Source organism: Phyllostomus hastatus, unplaced genomic scaffold (assembly GCF_019186645.2).
Source record: "Phyllostomus hastatus isolate PE091 unplaced genomic scaffold, TTU_PhHast_1.1 phas_scaffold_129, whole genome shotgun sequence".
Taxonomy (NCBI): Eukaryota; Metazoa; Chordata; class Mammalia; order Chiroptera; family Phyllostomidae; genus Phyllostomus; species Phyllostomus hastatus.
The window spans coordinates 25,314,042-25,332,766 of record NW_025334009.1 but is presented as its reverse complement, the minus strand read 5'-3'; the positions used below and the strand labels follow the sequence as shown (position 1 = coordinate 25,332,766).

General features: G+C 38.9%; 1 protein-coding gene across 6 annotated transcripts in view; it reads right to left on the bottom strand.

Moving 5' to 3' along the window:
* SATB1 (SATB homeobox 1) overlaps positions 1-18,725 on the bottom strand; it is a 96,616-nt gene that overhangs the window by 15,777 nt on the left and 62,114 nt on the right. For all 6 annotated transcript variants that reach the window (XM_045856636.1, XM_045856638.1, XM_045856633.1 and 3 more), the window contains one exon: positions 15,132-15,287. In XM_045856636.1, the coding sequence (XP_045712592.1) occupies positions 15,132-15,287 (156 nt within the window). The remainder of the gene's footprint in view (positions 1-15,131; positions 15,288-18,725) is intronic.

The window sequence follows — 18,725 nt, the reverse complement described above, 5'->3', positions numbered from 1 at the left end:
TACACTGAGAGCCTTCACCCCTCTTGCCTGGATTCTCTTAGGAATGTGCAGGCTTTTGGGAGGGCAAAATTGTGCGCAGGTGAAATGTGCTTCTGAAGCATTCCATCCTACCACAAATAATTACTAAATGCCACTATGTGCCACCTACTGTGCAAGATAAGAGGAAATTTGGGGACAGACAAAATGGGGAGTCATTTCTCCCAACACTTTCTATTCAGTGAGGTTAAGACTTTAGGTGTAAGTTGATATTAAAAGGTGTCATTCAACTGGCAAACATTTCTCGTTGAAGGGAAAGGAACTCTTTCATAAAGATGGTGCACAACGTGTGGCACCAGAATGCTGAAAAGGCTGCCCATCAGGTTTTGGGTTTTGTCATTATTGTTTTAAATGTTATTGCAACGCTCATAACCCCTGCTCACGTGCGCTGGGAGTGGAGGGCACTTGAAAAATGAGAATCAGGGGAGGGGGGTGGAGGGGAGTGGAGGGGAGGTAAATGCAGACAACTGTACTTGAACAACAATAAAATAATTTTTTTAAAAAATAAGCATACTAAAAAAAGTAGTAAATGACAAACAAATGTGTCCCAGGAAAATTCAAGAACTCCTCAGCTATTGTATTTAAAAACTATATAGGTATTTTTTCCTGCACAAACGCTAATCAATGAGCGATCTTGTCTATTCTGCATTATGGACACTCTGGCAACCTGGCACAGCCCTTGCACGATGCCTTTTCAGAACAATGTTTGCATGCGCCTAAAAAAATGCGTAATATGAAAAAAATTATGAAATACAGTTATCAAAAATGTCTGACAGTAATATATGTGCTTCTTTATTAACACACTAAATAAGACCTAGCAACAGATCTAATAACTACTGTAATTGTAGAGCAATAAGCATAAATAGTATTGAGAAACTGTAATAACATGAAAATATTTGTGAATATTATTGTTGATAAATTCATAGGTATTGCTGATATTATTGTGATTTGTTGCCATAGTCATAATTATAAAATTTCAAATTTCAGTAATACCTTAGTGAAAAAAAATTTTTTCTACCCATGTTCAAGGACCCCCGTGGTGGAAGGTGGGACACAGGTTAAGAACTCCTGGATAGGGCACTTCCCTTCACATATATGTATGTATACATACATATATAAAATGTACATACACTAAAATATATATACACTATATATACACTATTATATATATAAAATATATATACACTAAATATATATACACAGACATATTTTGAACATTTTTCTAGAACTATCTTAAATAAGCTCTTAGTAGACTAGAAAAATTTTGGTATTTATTGATTTATAAAGTAGAATCTTCCCCCCCACCCCCACAAAAGGGCCATTCCTCTTAGAGTTGTGCTGGAGGGAAGCAGCTACTCACTAGTACAGTGGTTCCTAGCCGTGGAGTGAGCAGTGCCTGGGTGGTGTCAGTGCAGGGCAGGGTGCTGAGGAAAAGGCCCTGCCCCCACCCAATCCTCAAGGCAATCAAAATTTTTTTTTTAAATCTTATTTATATACTTCAGTTCTGGATGAGATTTCATTCATAAAACAACAGTTTTCCAGCTTAAAATTTTTTGACTGGCACTAACACTAACACATGTATACCTCACTGTTTTTTCCCGGTCCTGTTATAAACTCACAAAGTGGGTTTAAGACCTTTGAATAAAGCCTCAATATTCTAACTTAGTTAACTTCAATATCACTGAAGTGAGTATAAAGATAAATAAGAGAAGCTGTGTATCCTCTGAGAAATGTCTATTTGCCAGGAGAGGAACACTAACGAGTCTTTCCAAAGACACCTGGGTTCTCAAACCGAAGGGGAAAGGCAGCAGGGCAGAGAGAGGGTGGAGGCAGGGGAAGGAATGGACTAGGGTCATGGCCTGCTGCTGGGGGGCGGGGGAGGCAGCTTACAGACCCTAGGAAACCGGCAGTGATCAAATAATGGTTTTGGGCCTCATAGCCACTTTCAAAGACCAAATGGTTAGAAAGCATTTGCCTTTAAGATTTGAGGGCAGGTCAGAAGGTAGCTAATCAAATACAGGATTTAAGAAAGAGAAGAAAAAAAGTAGGGAAGATGGCAAAGAGGGGACACAAGTAGAAAATAACTGAGCACTTAACCATCATGTCTTTGTATGTAGTTCAATGCTGAATTTTTTATAGAAATATAAATATAACTTTCTCTCCAGAAATTAAGCTTGATGGATAAGGCTTTAGTTCTTATGGTTATCCAGGGTCCAAGTTATTCAGTCTCTTTAATCAAAATACTAAAATAAAATTATTACCCATTAGGCTATTACCCTTCCCCCAATCTCCAAACACACAAGCAAAAATTAATTGCAAGCCAGGAAGAAAGGAGGCAATTTATACAGTAACAGCTTGGCATGGACTGAGCTGGGTTTCCTAATTCATTTGTCTGTTTGTGAATGTGTATTTTATTTACAGCCTTCACTTTCTTGACCTTATTGAAAGTAATTTATTTTTACCTAATCTGCATTTCATTTAAACCACCAAATACTCCATCAATGAGCCAGCTAAGTAGCACCCACGACAAGTAGCACTCCTGTTGGTACCATAAGTAAAATGGGTAAACATTTAAAGGAGACATTTGGGGATGGGCACCCCTCAGCAGCTATTAAATGCTGCAGGTGCCAATTTGTGAATTTGCAAATATGGGCTCCAAGACAGTCCCTCAAATCAGCTGTCATTCCCTACCTCTTTTTCCTTGTTTACTCCCTACTGCCACTAACCTCTTCCAAACCTGTGATTTCTCATGGACTGAGTACATTTTTTCCCTCTACAATGTGCTCTTCTCTTTACAACAACTTACATCAATCCAAGAAAGAGAGAGGGAGAGAGAAAGAAAGAGAGAAGTTAAAGCAAGATTTTTAGGCATAGGTTAGAAAACCAAAAAGACATGTTTAACTCCTCAAAGTAAACTTCACTCCATGTTTAAGCAGGAAACTCCTCAAAGTAAACTTCAAGTTGTCTCATGTTGGCAACCACTACCTCACCACATACTAAGCCAGTCCATTTCCCAAGTCATCTCCTCTCTGTACTGTACTGACTCTGCTAGGTCCCCGATAAGGAGAGGGAGATCTTCCAGTTTTCTATATAGCAAGGCTCAGGTAAGATTATATTAACCTTGAGCGCATCTCAACTATATAAGGTGGATTCCATACATGGATTCCAAACAATCCATTTTCCTCATTGTATCCCTCATAACTAATCCGTTTTGGCCACAGACCCCAAAATAGTACTTTGTCCCCTCAAACTGAGCCCTTCCATTATTCAAAACTGAGACTTATTCTCAGACTAACACATCTGTCGGCAGTACCTTTGGTCAAAATAGCATCCTCTCTCTCACTTGTGCACCTGTTTGTGTGCAATAAACTCACAGAACCTATAACTTCAAGAGACATTAGACATAATCTGACCCAACCTATTTTACCTTCCTGAAGGGGGAGTTCAAAGCCTGAGAGCTTAAGCAGCTTGCTTGGGGCTACACAATGGGGCAGCAGGGGAACTGGGTCCCCCACCCCTGGCAATCCTCAATGCTTTCTCTGGAGGATGAATTTGATGTACCAGGTATTACATAAACATCTGTGAGTCTGCAAATTTACCCTATTTCTATGTGATGTAGATAGTCAGGAACCACGCCCTTCTTACTGCTTTCAGCTCAGAATAAAAATGTGAACCACACTGTAAATGATATTGATGACCTCGACGATGATCATGAAAAATGCAGTGTGTCCTAGAGAAAGTGGTGCACGGTATGAAAAGGATCCAATTCAACTTGCTGTACCTCTTCACGAGGATCTGAGTCCAGTGAAGAGGAGAAACGGCAGAATGGCTGAAGAAGGCTGACCGAATTGGGACAGGATAAAGTCTGTTAACTACACTCAACTGTGACTGGCTGACAGATGCATGGAAACTGTCCTTTTATTAGAGAGGGACTGACCAGGGTCCATAAATAAAATTAAAATACTTTCCTTGACAATGGGATTATTGTAGTCTAATTAAATTTAATGGAAAGACATGCTTTTCCCTCATACCGGAAACACTGAATATTCTCAAACTCCATCTGTACCACGGCACCCCTAAACAGCAACTCTTTGCTCTCTTTCCTCTCTTTCCTGTTCCTGTTTGTGTCAACAGGTATGGTAGATGCAAAAAAAATCCTCACGCACACACAAACTAAGGTTTGTAAACATAGAAAACTAGGGATGATTTTTCAGGTTCTAAATGAAAGTTTTCACTTGCAAAGAAACAATCCAAGGTTCCTGTAAGTGGTGGAGCTCCACCAGTGATTAGAAAACATGACTCAATTTGCATACTGGCTTATCTCTAATGTAGTTTGAAGTAGCTGTGCAAAAACTTCAGGGTTATTAAAGCAAGGGCAGTAGCAATGAAGCCACTGGCTGTATTTTTAAACCTCTGCTCTTCTTATGTCTGGGACTTAGTCCCGTGCAACTATGCTATATATGTCAAGCCTCTTCTTGGGAACCCTAAAATGTAGATGACTACGCCAGTGGTGGGCTGATCTCACTAATGAGCAGTGGGTGCCTTCACCTCTGTGTTATACAGGACTCTGAGGTGCTATCTGCACTCAACAGGAAATAGTGTTGTGACAGGTCGGTGATGTGGGGATTGAAACAAATCTTCCACAAGAACTGAATCTTGCAAAATGACTATGCAGGCCGATGAAGACTGGATGAAGAAACTGACCTAATGTGCCAGTTTTAGCCATGTGAACAGCGTAGCAGCTGAGATGGAAGAAGGGTTCTAACGAAAAGGCACACACAGTTCTCTTCCCTCTAAAGTGATATTCAAGTAGAAGAAAGTACGAGAAGGCAGAAAAATGTTCGATTTCAAAGTTGAAAGGTATTATGAAGCAAACACAAAACAACACAGAAAATGGCCAGGATAAGAGGGAAGAAAGTTTGGATGAAAAAAAATGGATTTTTTTTTTAATTTGAGAAAATAAATAAAAGGGAAAATGGATAAAGGGAACAAAGGGACAAAAAATTCCACTATTCTATAGGAAATGGTACCTCTTATATTAGGTAATAGGAATCACCACGGAATCCTAGAAGCTTCTGTATGAGGTTCATAACTGAAGTAGTAAAACAAAGATAAAAAGAAAGAGTGTATTTTATTTGGTATTAAAAGACATTTCACTAGGCTACATCTATGTTTTAAATGTTCTCTAAAGTGGATTGTTGTGAACCTTCTGTAGAGATATGATTCTAAATCACCACCGCTTTTATCTCTTTCTCTTCTCTTAATTTTAGCTTTCCACTGGTGTATTTGCCTTCCTATGGCTCCAATACTTTAATTTTTGTATGGCCGGATTCTTCTGAGACTGGTGGTATACCGTCACCTACTGTGCCTGCACATTCTGCCAGGCTATCTGTAATATTTCCACAGAAACACAGTCCACTGACTTTCAACTCTACCTTTCAAAATGGTTCTGGAAATCCATAAACATCCCTACAAAATACATTTTCTGACTGAGTCCATTTTTGGTTTTGGATTATCTGGGATATGACCATTAAGCCTAAACTAATAACTTTTTCTGTTAAAAAAGAAGGGAAATGTCTAAAAAAATACATACACTCAACTGTAGCCATTCTTTCAGAATTTATGTTCAAATAAATGGTTTAACACTGAGAAAATAAAAAGGCACAGCTCAAAGGGATATAATCCTTACCATTAAAAAGAATCTTACCAAAAAACGAAGAGCCCAAATGGAGAATACAAATTCAAGTTTCAGCAAAAGTGAAAAAATGGGACTGGATGAAGGTTTTGATATAAATCACCTGGAAAAAAACTAGGCAGGTTCTCCATTTTTCTAGACACCACTTCTCACTGAATTTTATTTTTATTTAAGCACATTTTCAACACACAAACATGCATACCCCAAGTCTTTAAAAAAAAAAAGGGCCTGAAATTTTAGTTACACTACATGTGGTTTTCATTTGTGAAAAATGAACAAGCTGTTTGTGGTTAAACTGTCTAATCGCCTGTTATCAATCTAGCGCTGCATTCAAGATTTACAGGATACATCAGCTTCTGTGCCACATTAGCTGTGAGGCGGGGGTGGGGGGAGGAAAAAGGAGGAGGAGAGAGTTTATCCTGAGGAATAATATTTCCAATGCAGCCACACTCGCACTACATCTGGTTGTGCTGGTAGCGGCAGTTAAATTGAAATATTTCACAGCGTGTGTCAGAAACATGCAGAATGGTAATTATGACAGATCTGATTAAGCCGGAGTGCCACAAGCTCCCTGGCCAGCGCCGGTTGTGCAGGTGTGACCTTGTGCGTGCCTGCGTGTGTAAATAAAATTAATTACAAGCGAGAGGGTGAAGGCTTCAGTGACATCACAAAGCGGAGAAACTCCCAAGGGGGAGACCTAATGGAATATTTTCCCTCAGTCTAATAATACAGTTCATATTGACTTGAGGTAATTAGTGGGATCATTAAAGCAGTTTTCCCGGCGTATTTGGCTGCCTGATCAGATTAGTGAAAATGTTCTTCAGAACAAGCCCTGTGTGGTCTGCCAGAGAGGAGGAAATAAAAAGCAACAAAGCATATTTTGGAATGATAAGCAGTGCTGGACTTTTTACTCCAGCAAAAAACCTTTACTCCTCTCTGGAGTCTACAGATCTAACTGCCCTGTCCGTTCTAATCCGTCTAGTCAACTTGTGTGTTCCTGAACACATTCAAAACGGTTTCTCTCATTTCCCCTTCTCTCTGCTAAACCAGACCGCTTTATCACCACGAGCCATCCCAACTCCCCAACAAATCTCTTTTAAACAAGGCAATTTTAAAATTGGGAGAAAGCATCTTAAATGACTGTGGTACTGTTAACTGACAATATGGGGCAATTGGGAGAGGCAGGAAAAAAAAGAGCGAGAGAAGCAAAGTCACTTAAAATTCACCTGCTAAACAAAAGACTCCTCTCTTATGTAACACACAACAAGAGATTTAAATATTTATTCTCATTTGGACCTCAAAATGGATTTGGTGTGGGCCAAAGTTGGGGCAAACATTCTTCCAGTTGAACAGAACACAGAACCCTGGTCAAGGAAAGGGCTATTTGTTTGAAAATACTCTATTGAGCATGCTCTACCTTGCCACTGGAATATGCCAAGCGCTGTCACAGATGGCAGGCTCTGACAGTTCCCATCCGTAGCGTTGATACTCGACAGTTCAGCACAAGATCAGTGACATTCTGTCTCATTAGAACCACGCTAATTATCACAGCTAGTTTCAGGGGAAACCATGTGTTGCAATGGTCAATTTGAAGGAGTCTGTGCATCAACAAACTGGTAATAAGGATCAGACACCTTATTATATGACAGCATGCTGTCTATGATCTGATTTACGGAATCAGAGGCACCGAGGCGGCCGAGGAGGCTGGCAGTTCATGAAACTGTGTGTTTAAACTCAGTTCCTCAAGCACACTGGTTGAAAAGGGAATTATTTAAAAAAGATACACAAAGACAACCAGAATTGTTGAATTAAGAAATCAAAGGAGAATAGACTATTAACATGTAACAGAAGTAGATTAAGACCTAGAAAACAGACAGCTTCATCAATTTAACAATTGTGTGGCAACTCCATACGATGTTTGCAGCTTATATTTTTACAAGGTATTTAATGATAAATTATGGCATGGCTATATTTCTAATCTCTAAAGTACATACATATATTTTTAGATGGGTGGTCAATGATTTAGCTGTGTCATTTTGCATGCAAAAGAACTGCATGTGTAAAAGCATAACAACTATGCTTTAAAAAATGAACAATCCCAAAGGTTACTTTTAAGATACTACAGGTATTCTTTCAGCAGGGCAGAAAAAAATTCTACATTAGATTTGTATTACCAACGTAAGTTTTTCTACCCCTCTCAACACCTTTCATTGATGTAAAATTTTAATGGTGCAGTTTCTTCCAGAGCTATTTTTCTATTGTCATTTTGCATAAATGCATTTTCATAGCTCATTCATTTCACAGGGCCTTTATTTTCATTTCTCATATGAGGAAAAGGCAGATAAAGCTAAAATAAAACCTACCTTTACTACCGAAAACATAAAAGACAACTGTTGAGATTTCTGAGGAAACACTTCCTCCTTTGACTTCACACTTTGTTAAAGAATTGTATTAGTGCTACTGTTATGCGCTAAGTTTAACTGAATGGCACTGCGTTTTAAGATTAATTCCTATTATGAGTTAAACCCCACTGGTTTGGTCCCTACTCTCGTTGTGTAGATACACTACCCCGTCTTGAAGCATTAACTCTTCAGCTGTCAAGGCTGAACACAGAGGAGCTTCCAAAAAGAGGAACTTTCATAGAATATTCTTAGTCCACTTTTCAACTCACACTGACATTTTAGAGCCAAGAATGGCCGCAGAGTACAGCTGGGTCTACACACACACAGCCGGTGCGCTCAGGCTTTAGGGGACGGACACACACACACACACACACACACACACACACACACACACAGCCCCGCCTCCCAGCTGACCACTCCTGCAGCGGCCTTCCCTGGGCTTCCTCGCATTGTGATCCTCTTTGAAGAGTTGGCCCGATATTCACAAATCGATTCTTTTCAAATCTTGTCTACAGTTTTCTTATAACATTTTCTAAAGATGGAGAAACTGGGTTTAATGAGTTATGACTATATTTGTGACAGGGAACTTACTACGTGGGTCAATGATAAAAATGTATTTACATGACTGCAGTTAATTTTTAATTTAGGGGAAAAGAGTGAAACTCGAATTGCCATAAGATAACCAGAAATCTTCCATTCAAATTGTTTAAATAGTTAAGTGTCTGGGGAAAAACACCTGATTACATGACTTTTTAGTCAAAAATATAATGAGCAAGTACGTGTTCTATTTGATTAGTTCTGAACCTCTTTGATCAAACCCTAGATTTACTAAAACATACGCTTGTTTTTGTAAGGTAGAAATGTGAAAAGGGCGCATATTTGGATCCACAAATTTAACTAACTCTTAAAACATCATCTAATACATAATCACATACCTTGAAGCCATTAGGTTATGTCAACATTTATATATTAAAGCCATTAATTTCAATAGTCCTGTTTAACAATCAACTAGCAATATAAAGACGGATTTAGTTTTCATAAATGTAGACCTAATATGGATTTAGACACAAGCAATGTTTGGAGATCAGCTATTAACACAGAACACCTTAAACTCTGCAGGACCACTTACTCAAGAATGCAACAGAGGCCACGAAAAATGTGTTAAACCGGACATGGGCAGAGGGCTGAGACAGCTGCGCTCGGGGTGTCTGACTACTCTCTCCTCAAGGTCCCACAAGCACTCACTCCTCTAGGCCCTTCCTCCTACAGGAAGACAGTCCAGAGAAACCTAGGCTCTCTCCCTCCAGGGTCTCCTCTACCCAGTAAAGAAAGCTCTATAAAAGCAAACAAAACAAAGCACTAGATGGAGAACATGTCCAGAGGCAGCTCTCTCCCCACAGACCTTGGCTGGAGAACACTCAGCTCACACCCAAAGCGGAGCTGTGCGGGAGGACTCGAGGCACAGATCCGCCCACAGACTGCTGAAAAGGGTACGGCGCCAGAAATAACAGAAACCGTGACTCTCAAATCTGCAGGGGCCTCCTGTGTCTTTGACGGGAGGCTATGCAGGTGAAATCGTGTTGCAGCAAAGTCTGTCGCGTGAACATTCCGAAAGAATGAATCAGCATGGAGCTTCAAAGCGCTGTTTCCGTGAAGTGTGATATAATTCTAACAAAATAAAAGATGCCTTCACTTGCACGCTGGAATACAGAATGCAATCATGGTTCCATGATTTTTTTCCCGGACTATATTACTACCGATTCCTATTCCTGGCCATGAAAAAGTACATTTTAGTCCTATTTCTAGCCCATTTTATGACACGTTATGTCTTAATGTATTTAAAAATTCTAATCACCATCTAAAAATTTCCCAATCCAAAGGTCAAAAAGATGTGATTTTTCTACCTATGAACCCAAGGGGCACTAAAACTTTCTTCTTTTCTCTTTCTTGTGCCGTCCCTTCTCTCTCTCATCTTAGAGGCCTTCGATCTCAATGATAAAAATGTCTGAAAGGATGGAAGAAAGCAAAAGCCTTTGAATTATTTGGCCTTTTTTATTGGCTGTACTATCTTCACAGAGGATATCTTTATCTTCTTCTTCTTTTTTTTTTCTACTGTTAAAAACCATACCTATCAACCAGACAAAGTTGTAGCAGCCAGAGTCCTCCACCTCTACAGGACTGGTAGGTAGAGATTGCGAAAGATTATATTGAAAGCACGTTCAGTCAAATAGAATTTTCATCATCTAGTTGCTTTACCTGAAAGAAATATCCTGTTCAATAAAGCACACGAGAGAAATCATTTTCTAAACATAAGTGGCGATGCAGTGTCGCTCAGTGAAAGCCCTTCACTCTCTCTCACTGCGTTACCGTATCTGCAAGCTCCCCCTCTGCAACATGAAAATCAATGTAACAATTCGACGTACAAGGCAAGGCCTGCAGCGCTGCTAATGTCCCCTTGCTGGACATACACCTTAAGTCTCAGCGCTCTCAGGGGGTTTGCCGTGGAATAAAATTAGATTCCAACATCTGCCACCATTAAGGAAAAAATTCCATTTCCATCTCCCATATGAAAACACTATAACCAATGAACAGTAACTGAACCTTGATACCGTAATGGTTATTACCCAAATCAACTATTTTTTTTAAACAGTAAAATTAGCGAATTCTGCTCTCATAATTATTTGGATGTTATCAGACTAAATGTTTGATAAAATTCCAATATGATTCACCTGAAAAAACTGCTGCTTATATGAATACCCAGAATATAAAGTGTATTCATTTGTAGCTATTCACATTATGTTTAAAGCATATCATCTTTTTAAAGTTTGCATTAGCCAGCTTTCCTACCCAAGCACAGAAATAGCCTACCTTCAGGTTGTGCCTGAATATTTTATTCAGACATTTCTATTAGAGTTAAAAACAATCTTATTTCTGTTACTCATTGAAGAGATAACACAATACCTGTGAAATGGTGGAATCCACAGTGTTGGTTTCTTTTACTGAAAATACCCTGTGCATTAGTCACTGCATAGCACAACTGTGATGTGTCTGGTTCCGTAACATTCTGGGACTGCAGCAACTTTCACGTAAGTATGCTGCCTGTCATTCCGGGCATCTACCTAGAGCTTTACCTTTTAAAATGAAAGGTATTTGAGATACACGAAGAGATAATAAACATGCCTCTGTGTCATGAGCTGAGCCTCTTGCTTAGCATGTTAGAAGACATTTTCCATTTGTGTACAGTGCTGCATGACTTAGACGCTCTGCTGCAAACATTATAGCATGTAACCTCCTTCTATGTTAAAAGAATCTTGGGCTCAATAAGGTTAAATGATTTCCCAGTATTATACTATCAGGGACACAGCCTGGCCCACAGCCTCCTCAGTTGTCTAACACATCTCCTGTAGAGGAGGCTCTGGCATGGGAAAGGCATGGGCTCCAAGGGCCCTATGTCGGTAAGAACTCACATCCCAGAATATGCCAGTGAAGAAAGGAAAGCCCCCACCATTTCCACTATCGATCAGTCCAGTATCCCCAATTCCCCTTTCCTGGAGCTGGGAAACTTCAGTACTGATGCTGCCTGGAACCCCGAGAAGACACTAAAATGGTAGGACAGGTGCAGAGAACTGGGGGTTGCCTCTCCTACTTATTAGTCAGGTGAGTCCCAGGAGTACAATGAGGAAAACAATACTAGCCCACAGAGTTACTCTGAGAATCAAGTGTAGACAATATAGGACGTACGATGGGGTTTAGCACACAAAAAAGGTGACGGATGCCAAGTCCACCTGAGGATTAGAGCGAGACACAGAAGCACAGGCTGAGAGACATGGCAGGGGCTTCCTGCTTCCCACAGGCTCCACTTTTGGAGGCCTCTGCCTCATCCTGACAATCTGTGACACGTGATCTTTAAGACGTAAACAGAAGTTGGGAATTTGGACCCCAAAAAATATCAGTCTGATTTGAAGATATTTTTGTTTTTGTTTGCAAAACAAATTTGTATCTGTTTCCTTCCCAAAAATCACAGCAGGAGAACACAACTTAAGTGAATGAGCACCTTCCCTTGTCGAGTCAGGCCCGCTCTCTCAGTGACGTACACATACCATATTTGGACTGTCTTCTTTTTACCTAACCATCAATCTTACTACATATTCTCATAAACAGGGTAGTGCTAACAACTAAGCTGCACAACTAAGAGAAAACTACAGAAATGCTCTGCTGGGAAGTGACAGTAAATAAGTAGTTAGGAGTAACTATCTGATGGAATGAAGCTGACAGTCTGCTTGACCCCCCACAGCCACCAGTTGGCCCCTTAGATTCTCTTTCAACCAGTAGTGAAAAGACTGGCTAACAGCTTTGGGGTTGTGGGGAACACCTTCGTGGCAGACACACAGCAGCTGCCAATAGGCTTCATTGAAGGAGACTCATGGGGAGCTCTGCAGGGCAGAGGTACAAAGGGCAAGGACATTTAAAACCTCTCCAGAACATTGCCCACATGACCTTATCAACCTATTGCTGCCACTGTCTGAATAGTTCCAAAATCAGCACCTCGGCCCGGGCAGGGAGGGCTGGGAATATCATTTAAAAGGAAGAAAGAATGAAGGTATAGCAAAGGGGCTGCTAACCATAGGGGGTTATGATACAGACCAGTGATTTTTAATGGGTGTGTCACAAGAATTTTTAAAACATGCAATACCTGAATATTTAATCAAGGGCACTGACCTCTTTTTCCTTAAAACTGTCAAATAAAAAAAAATGACAACAGCCAACACAACAAGAGCCGTACGGTGGGAATGCTCTCTTTTGAGCCATAAATATATAGGTCATATAACAAAGTTGCATCTCATTGGCCACACCACATAATAAGTTTGTGTGTGATCAGTTAATTCTTGGTACCAGAAGTCCTTATTTACAAGTACAGGCATCTGATTTTTTAAGAAAGTCACTTTTGAGCAAAAAAGGTAGGTAATTACTATTACTATTTTTTTGTAAATCAATCAAAATTATACCTAATTTTTTGTCAGATAGGCAAAAAAAGTTTTTTGATGGGATGCAGAATTTTAGCAATTAGTTTATGTGTGCCACGAGATGAGAAAGGCTGACAATCACTGATACAGTCAGACAGGAAACTGAGGGATTGGGGGCCAGATTAAACTCAATGCCATATAACAAGTAATAAATGACAGTTATCAAATGTTCTAACACTTATTTTTGTTGTTGTATGTCTAACCTTTCTTACGATAATACATGTTAACTTTCTCTGTTTATGTATTTTGTTGATTTGGGGAGAATGTTTGGTCTTGTAGGAATATAGCCTGTTATTTTTGATAATTTAATTGGATAGGTCAGCAAAGATGTAGGATCCGAAAGAAAAGCAAGATTATATATATTTAAATAGGAGATCCTCATCATAATTAGACTGAAGAGCCCAAACAAAAATGTGCAGGGTGGGTGGGTGAGGGGTAACGTGAGACTAGGACATTTCTCCTTAACGCGTAAGTCTTGGCATGTAAATGAAGATATCTGAAGAAGCACACAGGTTTGAAGCGGCTCTAACATTCTATCATAATTAGAAACATTTCAAGAGCCCTGTAATTTCCAATCAAAATTACAGTAATTTCCGATATACAAGCCATGATTCATGACAGAGTTTTACATTCCATGAGAGAGTGTGGTGGCCTGGTGCTCGACACGCCGAGCGCGGCGCTAACATAAACAATTCAGCTTAATGTTTCAACAGCACTTGATGTTTAGAATCTCACAATAAAAGAAACATATTATTGTAGAAATTATCACTTTGACAGTGATTGAAGGGTAGGCAGGCATGTGGCCTATAAAGCTGTAATTTTTACAGTCCACAGCTTGAGTTTAATCATTTTTATGTAACATTTCCAAGATATCCCTTAAGTATGTCATCCAGTCTATAACTTAAATAAGAACAACATTTTCTAAAACAAAACTCTGATCAAGGACCACTATCAACGCGGACAGAGTCAAATTTTAGGAAAAGCTACAAAGAGTTTTAGACTATAAATACTCTCAGGGTTGTCTATTGTTATCATAAGTTGATAGCAGTAGGGCTGTTTGATAAAAGAGGGTTCATTAATGATAATAAAAATATATTTGTTTAAAATTTCAAGTTGTTAAAATCTTACCTGAGCCCTTCGATTGCCTCTAAATTCTCACCTTGATACTGTTATCAAATCTTTTTTGCAAAGGGAAAGAGAGCTTAGTGTTTTCTGGTCTTTTAAGAAGCATTCTTGCTTTGAACAAGGGTTTATAGATAATTGTGAGTTCATGCATATAGATGACTAGGCTTCTGACACATATAAATTACCCATATATGACAATTATACTGATAAAGAACTGCATTATCTATCCTTTGTTATGTCTTTATCTTGTTTTGTAGGGATCTGTAACTTTTCCAATTCAATTCTATTCATTCATAATTCATCAGAGATGGACAGTTTTTTTCTAACTGTAATTCAATCTATGTCATACATCTATAGAAAAACTATAATCATTCATATGCAAAGGTATATGTGTGTGTGCCAGTTTGTTTTAATAAGTGTACCTAGTAGTTGTAGATGTTGGAGATGGAACAGAATAAACTATAAGGTTTCTAGTATTTTAGGAAGGAAATCAAGGTCACCTGAGTAATAATGAAACAATAGTAACTCAAGCTATTTGTTCCACTACAATAGACCAGATTGAGAAACTTCCTATATATTACATTATTCTTCTACTGAAAACAATTCTAAATGGACTTGGGGATTTACTAAGAAATCCCTGGTCTGGAGAAAGGCTGTTGGAGGAAACAAAACCAAGTGTCTATCACTGGAATCTGAACATTTTGTTTCATCTGAGAGCTCTGTAAATAATCCTGGAGACCATGACTTCTCGGTGATGCAAATTCATACTGCAAACAGAAACCCCTTTGAATGGTATTTTCACAGGCATCGCAGATAAACATTCTCGATGCCTAATCAAGGCTCTCTTACCTGGCTTTTGGTTGCTGCAACCTTTGCAAACAGTGCTTGGGACACTTTAGCGCGCTTCATTTCCTGCTGAATCTCATCATAAATGGAAGCATTAATGTTCATGGTATTGTTCTCTGGTTTCCCATTCCTCTCAGTGGCAATAGTAGCTGTTTTCACCTACAAAACATTTTGAACATGACTGTCATTTTTCACTGGTCAAACTGTTTGGAAGCTCCTCGGGCTCAGCATCCCAACAGGGCATCACTGCTCCTTTTATGATCAAGGTGGTTAGCAGTGCAGTCGTTCAACATTCGTTATTGCCCCGAGATCAGATTGCGTAAGTTAAGGAAGTCACATTGTCATAGGTGATTGCATCTGTAATATGACAGCAACTGCTAGCTGACAACCAGGAATTACAATGCCATAAAGTAAGTTTTCTGGAAAACGAAATAGTTTGAAAGACTTGAAAACCCCAAACTAATTGTTTCCCAATTACTTTCCATTCAATTCTAACAAAGGAAACTCACAATTACAATCATAATGCACAGGGCTGTATCTTCTCTGGGTGCCCGGTGTCTAACAGACAATTGCATCACTAATAGCTATTACATACTACCACGTTTTCAACGTTGGACTCTTTTTATGCCTTTTCCTCATGTTTCACTTAAAAAAGCTTCCATAACAAAACCATTTGCGGAGCTGCATATTTAAATCTTCTATCCATCCATGAAACAGGTAGAGTGCCTTGCTTACTTATCATAAAGGCAGGTTGGGTTTTACACGTGAATGTCCAAGCTGTTCTGTATAATTATTTTCTCTCTTTCTGGCACCTCTGTATAAAACTATTTCTTTTGAATTGTGGAACCAGACTATAAGAAAATGTTTCACAATATTTGATAGAATGCTGCTGCAAGTTACACAAAATACATCATCAGTGACTCTAAAAATATGTTCAAAATGTATGGTCCTGAGTGAAAAATTAGTAATGATAAGCCTTTGGACATAATGATAAGCATACATTAGAAGGAAAATGACACAAAATTTTAGGGGAAAAATTAAAATCACATACTTACCACTTATTAATACTATTATTAATCTTTAAAACACGAAATTTAATTTTTATTATGTAACTATATTGACCACTGGTAAATTTACCTATGAACTATGTCACTGCTTTTTTTTCCTGGGGAATTGATGAAAATGTGAATGAAAATTGTCCCAGATGCAGGGCCATGTTTTTCCCCCACAAAGTGATTCATTGAGGATCGAACTTCTTAGGGTCCTTTATAGAACCCAAGTTTTTGTTCTCTAGAAATTTAGCATCTTGGACCATTTCTCACATATACTAAAAACACTAGAAAATGAACTGCATTTTAGAATAAATGGATGATTTTTTTTTTGCCATTGAATGACATACCTTCCTATTCATACTGCAAGTCTTCCAGGTTTATTCCACCCTGTCCCAGAATATTTGGCATCAAAAGTAGGACAGAGGTTATCCTCAGCTATTCAGTTCTCTGCACTTAGCAAATATGAGCCCCTTTAAAACCTGCCTTCTGCATCCTTTGAACTTCTTGCCAGTTAGCAAAATAACTCACCTCTGGCTTGTCTTGGAGAGGCAGCTAGATTCTTCCACCTTGACACTACCTAAGGCTGAAAGGATGATGCTGTGAAACGGTTGGGCCACAGGTCCGAAGCGAGGGCACAAAAGGTGAGGCAGGGCAGGTGACCCACTGGCTGGGCCTCACTGCCTCTCCTACACTATAAACTAGAGGCCAGGAGTAGGCTAGATTTCCGGAGTTCCTCTTCTAGCTCTGTGACTTTTGTAAGCAAGGGCACTCTCAGAGGTATATTAAGGGCCGGGGGCCACTAAGAACATACACATGGCTTTAGAGCAATAATCTGCTAAACACCACTTTAGGAGCCAGAAGAGTTAATGCATTACCATAAATTGCCTACAAAGTTGCTTTGGTGGGATTCACAACTTTGCTCTGGGGTGGTCTTGCTTTGAGGCAGAAGGATAGATTTGATCACCCCACGGGGTCCCTTTTAATACCTATTTTTTCTCACTGCTTAAATGAAAGAGAAAAGAAAAGCCATTTCAATCGCTTTGAAAATTGAATGTTATGGAAATGGGGGCATGAAGTCCAGTGCATTGGAAGAAAGAGTTCCGCGGCAGCAATCTGCTTTGTAATAATAGTTGAGAGAGCAGGCTTTGGAAACTTGGTGTTTCATGTTTTTAAATAATTTGCATTCTTTTGTAAAAATTATGTTTAAGAATTTATCCTCCAGGTACACTATAATCATCTGTCTGACCACTGTGGTTTAGTTTCTAAAAATTTCTTTTAGGTTTAATATTTTTTAAAGCAGTTACAACTTGGATTAAAAAGCAAGAATTTTAAATCATGAAAAAAAAATCAATCGTTTCCTAGTAGCCAACACAAAATAAAAGTGGAAAATAAGTACATATGAAACATTCAAAATTATGAAAAGAAAGTGATAGCAATGACTTTTAAAAATATAAAGAAACTATTACTCATTTTAAAAAGATTTAGAAAAGTTCTCCGTTACCATCCTGTTGGCTCCAATCTGTATCTTATCATAGATAAGCTATTAGAATTCTGGAGTCACATTCCCCCCCAAACACAAGCTACTGCTTAAGGGGAACTGACTTGGACAGCTTTTCAAAAATATGAAAGCTGAATTTTTCCCCAGGTAAAAATGGAAACAAAAATCTTTTATACCTCACTCTACTAAGTACTATTTTAGCTTAGTACAAAAAAAATCTTCTTTAATCCTGGTTTAGCTTTTAATATTATATCACACATTAAAATTCATAAAGTAGTTCATTCCAGGCAAAACAAACTACTCTTCAGCTCTTCTCCGCAAATAGCACAGGAGGTAAAATAAAGGCAGTTGCTTTCCGAATAGCTTTTATCAAGGTGGGGTGTGCTACTCCATCATTACAGAGGCGCCGGGGAAGTAGTTAAGAACTGGAACTTCTGCTCTGTACCGGCCCATGTGGGGATCGGGTGCAGCACTAAGATCTGCCTTTTATTTCACTGAAGTTATGCACTAGAATGCACATTTTCCATGAAAATTCTATTTTGTGCCTTCATGTACTGCTGTATGCATCAAATCCTACCACAAAATGACCTATACATACTACATATGTACTACATATTACACACATGCTCCACTAAATGATTTCTACGATGGACCTCATTGGTAAATGGTATTCCTTGAGGCAGGAGCAATTACCTGCAAGCTCATAGCACACACATATGTGCATGCACACACACAAAGTTTGATGTAGTTTCATTAGTGATTATGATAATAATAAACACTAACATTTATTAGTTGCTTATTATGTGGTGGGCATAATATTAATGTACACTAACTCTAACCTGCACAGTAGCCCAGAGTAGGTGCTACTAATGCTCCATTTAAAAATTGAGAAAATGCTCTTAAAACAAAGAGGTTTTAAGTAATTTGTCTGTGGGCAAGGCTGGGAGCTAAGTTGAAGTCTATGTGATGCTAATGCTTATCTTAGAATCCACTGCAACTATACTGTGGTTGTGTTATAAGGGACTTGTTCATTTGGAAAAATCCTTA